At 45.2% G+C, this 6,378-nt stretch overlaps 1 protein-coding gene across 4 annotated transcripts in view; it reads right to left on the bottom strand.

Moving 5' to 3' along the window:
* prpf3 (PRP3 pre-mRNA processing factor 3 homolog (yeast)) overlaps positions 1 to 2,980 on the bottom strand; it is a 16,930-nt gene extending 13,950 nt beyond the window's left edge. Inside the window, exons 1-8 of one of the 4 annotated variants that reach the window (XM_030370307.1) lie at positions 2,794 to 2,976; positions 2,580 to 2,684; positions 2,228 to 2,376; positions 1,778 to 1,908; positions 967 to 1,128; positions 766 to 852; positions 368 to 654; positions 137 to 255 (exon numbers count right to left, since the gene is read on the bottom strand). In XM_030370307.1, coding sequence (XP_030226167.1) covers positions 137 to 255; positions 368 to 654; positions 766 to 852; positions 967 to 1,128; positions 1,778 to 1,908; positions 2,228 to 2,372 — 931 coding nt within the window. In that variant the 5' untranslated portion in view covers positions 2,373 to 2,376; positions 2,580 to 2,684; positions 2,794 to 2,976. Of the gene's footprint in view, positions 1 to 136; positions 256 to 367; positions 655 to 765; positions 853 to 966; positions 1,129 to 1,777; positions 1,909 to 2,227; positions 2,377 to 2,579; positions 2,690 to 2,793 lie in introns of those variants that run through there. The other 3 variants (XM_030370305.1, XM_030370306.1, XM_030370308.1) reach the window with 3 other exon arrangements.
* Between the last annotated feature and the right edge of the window lie 3,398 nt (positions 2,981 to 6,378).

Consider the following 6,378-nt stretch of genomic DNA (forward strand, 5'->3'; position numbering starts at 1 on the left):
ATTCTGATTTTAATTTGGGCAAGGGAAGATTACATTCGGGCAAGTCGAACATGACCTGTGCTTGCCCGATGGGCAAGTGCTTTTGAAACCTTAGAGTCAACCCCTGAGTAAAGCATGTGATTATGGCTACACAGACCTTTGAGGGTGGGCATCCGGTGTGTGAGCTCCACCTCTTTGCCGGTTGCATCAACCGTTCTTCCCAGCTCATCCAGGATCAGTGGGGTTGGCTTATTCACCTCTCTGATCTCCACTTTTCTACAGTCACACAGAGAAATGAGCTTTCACAACCCTTTTTGTATACGTTTGTCTATCTGTTTGAAAACCTTGAATACTGCATTTCAAGTGGCTGCACCAATTGGGAACTTACGGAGGAGCTATGCCCATGGCGTGCAGGTTGGCCAGGGCAACAAGGTTGTGCGGCCCAGTGTTTCCAAGAGCCCCAAGTATACCAGGCTTCATGGCCAGCTGGGACGAGATGCGGGCCTGCAGCTCAGCTGCCTTGCGGGCCTTCTCTATTGCATCGTTCATGAAGGTGGCAGCCTGCGATGGATGTATGGACAGCGAGCCGACTGCTGGAGGGCAAGAGGAATTGGAGAGAAGCCTGGACACTGGGGTAGGCTCTAGATGTGTCTGTGGGGTGGGCAGCGGCAGTATCTAAAAAGGCAGATGAAGATTAAAAGAGCATTTTAAACATGTTTTAAACTCAGAGTGGGAGGAGGATTTAGAGAATAGCGAATAACGATGAGGAGCCTCTTGTGGTATTACCGATGCTGTGGGGCCTGAGGAAGAGAAGCTTAGCTGTTTCTTCCTCTCCTCAATCTGTCTCGTGGCTGTTTCCATCATCTGCTTGATCTGATGGTCATAATGCAATAATTAAAAAGTGGAAACCCATTTACATACCCTGTGATGCCTGAGCACTAGATCGGGCTACGGTGGTGATGAATCCTGAAAGCTACCCTGTGTTACCTGCATCTTGGTCAGCATCCCAGGGCTCTCGGGTGGAGGCCCCGGTATGACTTCAGGCTCCTCCACCTCCTCAAAACGGGGGGTACGTTTCCTCTTGGGCGCCGTCGCATCTTGCGGCAATTCCTTTATTCCGCCCATGTCTGCATCATCCCCAAACACATCCTAGGGACAAGGCCACAGCAAATGACAAGCACGTAGAGAGAGACTGTAGGTCTTGCCATCATTAGCCTATAGAGTTCACAAGATGAAACTGTGATAATAGAAGTCAACAGCGGATAGCACCAGTCCTATAAGGGTGCACTCACACTAGGCCATCTGGCCGTGGCCGTTGGCCGTCGCAACTGTGGCCTGGCCACGGTAGGCTCTTGTACATACGTCATCACGTCGTAACACGTCATCACCAAGCGTCCGCTGCATGGACCATAATAAAGTCTGCTGCCAGTCAGAGTTTTAACAACAATGGACAACAACACAGAGAACACACCAACAGTTGAACTGCTTGACGCCATGTTTAACGTTTAATGGGAAAGAAGGCTCGTCGCCTTTATTATGTCCATGGTCGTCGCATTGACTATACGTCATCCAGCTCAGGTTGCGTAGCCGTGCGTGTGCGCGTGTCGGCTCATTAGCATCTGTACCGTAGCGGCCCGCACCGTAGCAGCACACCTCTCCCAAGTGGCCAAATTGGCCTGCCCAGACTCACATTGGCAGATTTGAACACGGTTTGAAAACGACCATGGCCACGGCCAGATGGCCTAGTGTGAGTGCACCCTAAATGTCAAAGGAATACAATCTTCGTCGTTTGCTTTACCTTGAGGTCTCTCTTGCGGTTCTTTTCTCCTGCTCCTTTGCTGCTACGGATGTGGCGGCTCTCTTCCAAGGATTCGAAAAGGCGCTCCACAAAGCTTCCAGCAGAGTCGTCTAGAATAGGCCGGAGTTGATCTAGTACAAAACAACAGTAGGGGAGTTAAGAACAACTCCTGGATGGGTTTTCTGAGGATCGCCATGTTCCATGAACTGCAGACAACCATAGCAAATTATTAAGTCAATTAGGAGGCTTTTTTATATGTTAAGGCCAGTTTTAGGTGTACACAGATAGTTAATCAAGGATGGTTAGAGGTGGGTGGATTAGACGCAGAACCGTTTTGCCAAGAGTAGCCGTGTCAAATTATTGAGATCAATAACTAGTCTAGGAAATACAGAGCAAAAACCGACTCTGATATTGAATATGATCACGTTGAGTCAGGACTTAAACACAAACCTATGGTCTTTCTCTTGTCCATGCCTTTGCCAAGGCAGTGCAAGGCAGCAGTGATGACGGTGGGCTCTGAGAAGCCCAACACCTTCTTCACGGTCCGCTCCACCCACGGTCGCAGCTCCTCCATCTCTCGCTTTGGTAGAGACATCTTGCTATGGACCCGGCATTAATATACAAGAGCACTTAGACGAAAAAATGACCAAGCAACAGTTATCCCACTAAGCATTCTGTTTATCATATTCAATGATATCACTTAATCGCACGTTGAGAGCACTGGACCGGACTCTGTGTGTGTGTCTGTGTGTCTGTGTGTGTGTGTGTGTGTGTGTGTGTGTACGTAGTACGTTATAATTACGTGCGAAAGCAATGCGTTCGATTGTTTGTCCTTTCACTAGAACAGCCGGGATTGAACCTTGGCTAGTTATCCAGTGCATGCCGGTCAATCTGGGACGCGTGCAGGCTGTATGAGAAACATCCGCCAAAACTCACGCAGAGCCTGCTAACTAATGTTAGCATGTCAGCTCACAGAAAGCTGCCAACATGAACCAAAACAGCGACAGTTATCTTACACAGCAAGCCGGTTGTCTCAGTCCTTTACCGCTCCACAAAGATCACAAGACACGGGGATGATATATGTATAATTAAAATGACATTAAGCTCTCTTACGCTCGACTTTCTCTAAGTAAACTTTCTGTTTTGGAGCGCCGTTCACACGACGTTTTCATGAAACGACACGGAACCGGAAGTGCCCGTTGTATGACCACAACACGCTTGTTCGGTGAGTGGCTCCCCCTCGGGGAGGACACAGTCATAACCCTGTTAGACAGGAATCGATGCTGGAGCCACATGGTGGCTGTATACCATGTTCCCGTTACTTTCCTTCTCCAATTTAAATTTTTAATGTTAACCTCTGCTAATCAGTTGAAATTTAAATTGTATTAAACCGATACAAAAGTATATTGAGAGTTATAGGACTATGTGATACTGTGTCTGTAATGACATAATACGATAAAGTATATATTATAAAAGCAGTCCATTAAACCCAATCAGTGAGAACAACCTCCCATTAGACGTATATTCTCCTTTGAGTGTGTACTGATGCCTTGTGGACATCTTAGCCCAAAGCGGACAAGTTGCATCCACTTGATCAGATTACAGCAGGCCATTGGGTTAGTGGAGGGGGTTTGTTTATGAAGACAACGCTGAAGTTTAGCTTGAATATGGGTAAATATTGACCCTTTACTGACGATGATGATAGAGCTGATTTTTGTGAGGATTGATTATTAAAATGCAGATAAGTGAACATGTAACCTGCCAATCATGACTTCAGTACTCTTCCTGAAGGACAACACAATGCTCGATTTTGCATATAAACAAAACACATAAAATCATAAATGAAAAACAAATCATGAAAATGATCAGCCTGATTACACTATATTCTGCCGTCTATATTCAGCTCTATTCAAAGTAACGCCATTCTAATCAAACTTTTGATTGAGTAACATAATAATAAAGCAATATCCTTATTAGGCCTATATATTGAGTCATGCTTTCTCTGATCATCAGCAATAAACACTAGCTCTAGAAGGACTGAGTCATCTTATCATTTCTTTCATCAAGGCCCAAAGCATTTATTCTTGTCCATAATTGCTTTGTTGTTCATAAATCATCAATGTTATAACCTTGAAAACAACAGGCCATCATTGTGGCCAGTGCACAAATCAAAGCATTAGAAAACAAACAGTTGCAGTTAGCCATGTGTTGTTGCCGACTGTAGGCCGTCTGTTTCCCTAGCGTGATGTGGTACATCTTACTGCAGTTGTAGTAATTTACATCACAGTAGTGAACCCTCCTGAGGCAACTGAACTCTGTCTGGTCATCCCTCTTTCCTTCCCTCCTCTCCGGTCTCCATTCCTCCCTCCTTTCTTTCAGAAGCCACCTGCACACACATGCATTTAGACTTTTCTCTCATGCTGGATAGCAACTGGTGAATATATTGTGTAAAGGATATTCTTCATTATTCCAATGATCATGCTGTTGTAGGTTGATGTTGGCATTATCTGCTTCCCTGCTTGCTCACTGGGTGACTCACTCTCAGTCACTCTGTCACATGTTCACCGCTGCACTGAGTTTCTAGCGGGCACCTCACATGTTCGCTGCCAGGGCCCCCCCCCCCTTTCATGGTCCAACTGTGTTACGTAACACTGCCTCAGCAAAATGCAACAACAGATGCTGGTATAACGCACCAAAAGCAACATACCTCCACATAAAACCACATACCTTGTTCAGAGTCTACACACGTGCAAACATGCACACACAAGTGTGCACACAGACAGTTTGATTAACACTGTGAATTGGGCTTTTAACCCTAGCCCTACAATTATTTGATAGGGAAGGAGAATTCTAATAAACAATAAACAAATGCACAACCCCCCCACAAAAAAGATCTCAAAATGCAGATTTCAAGGGCGATTGATGTTGTAATTCTCTCCAGCTACAGAGTATTACATAACGCCATGGTCTCAGGGTAACAGGTCTTGATACATCAGTTGTATGTTCATGGTATAATTTCATTATGCTGACCCAGTTGTGGTCCTGTGTGCCTGACAGGGGCGGTAAATCATCTCAGAAGATGTTGCTTCCGCTGGGATCCTGCTCTCTATAACTTCCTCCGGTAAACATGTCAAAAAACTTCAACTCCTCCTTTTCATGTATTAATCACTTTATTATTTATTATCACCTTACTATTATAATCTCACTGCACATTTCTTGTCTTATGGATCTTGGCAGATTTCTCTTTCTATAATTCTCTTTGCTTCAATGTTCCAAGTCACCTTTACTTTGCGCTTCTCTTCAATAATTGAGTGCTCATACGGGCGTGTGTGGTGTGGTTAATAGCGGGTCTCCGAGAACACATTCAGGCCAGACAAAGTGATGAGGATGTTTGTCGCCTTCAGCCCGGGCCCTGCTCCAAATGCTAACCCCAATGTCACCAGACACACACGTGCGTCCTTGAGGCTGTCCCCGTATGCCATCACAGATGCGCGTAAGGGGGTGCTGGCCGACATGCTGCCCGCTAACTGAGCTTCCTCCCATCACACACTGAGCTTAGCATAAATAGCTCAAATTTAGCCTTGATGTTTCACTGCAGCACCAGCGGCTGTGCATGTATAATGTGGAACAGGGCTGAGTAGGGAGCAGTCCCCTCCTCACGCCCAGACAACTACTCATGAGTAAGAGAATGTGCGCATGTGTATTTCCCTCCATGCGGTGGTGCACGTGTTTCTCTCGGTATTCCTGTGTGTGTTTGTTTGTGGGTGTGGGTCTGTGTTTGTGAAAGGGAGGGTTCCGGCTTGTGTGCATGATGGACACGTGTGCCGGAGAAAGATGATTTATGTGTGAGTGTGTGTATATGAATGTGGAATTATAAAGTTACAGCATGACTTCTGTGCATGTCAGCCTTACTGTAGTGCAGTGAAGGAATAATGGGGGAGGCTAGTTTAGAATAAATGAGTAAGCACATCATTCCCAGTCTCTTATTCTCTTCATCTCTCTCTCTCTCTCTCTCTCTCTCTCTCTGTCTCTCTCTCTCTCTCTCTCTCTCTCTCTCTCTCTCTCTCTCTCTCTCTCTCTCTCTCCTCTCTCTCTCTCTCTCTCTCTCTCTCTCTCTCTCTTCTCTCTCTCTCTCTCTCTCTCTCTCTCTCTCTCTCTCTCTCTCTCTCTATCTCATGCTCTTACTCACTCTCTCCTTCTATCTCTCTCTCTTCTATCCCCTTTCTCTTTTCTCTTTTATTTCTCTTTCTTCTTTTTTTACCAATGCAGCTAATTTGAACCAATGCCCTTGGATGATTAACTGCTAAAACTAGAGGTATTGTGGACACAATTAAAAGGAACATAAAAATGGGTAAGGATGACCTTCAGTCAATGATGGGTAATCCTATTGATTGGCTGCACTCATGCTACACTTTGCCTCAACAGGCCTTGAGGATTTAGCCTCAGTCTTTTTGTTATAACTAACATTTGAGGGATTTTTGTTTATTACAACCTATACAGTCCTTTGAATATGGAACACAACCCTTGGCTGACAGTATTTCATCATATATTAGTGAATAATATCTTGATTATTCTGTAACATATTGTCCATATGTAATCAT

The sequence above is a fragment of the Gadus morhua genome, chromosome 11 (genome assembly GCF_902167405.1).
Source record: "Gadus morhua chromosome 11, gadMor3.0, whole genome shotgun sequence".
In the NCBI taxonomy this organism is placed as follows: Eukaryota; Metazoa; Chordata; class Actinopteri; order Gadiformes; family Gadidae; genus Gadus; species Gadus morhua.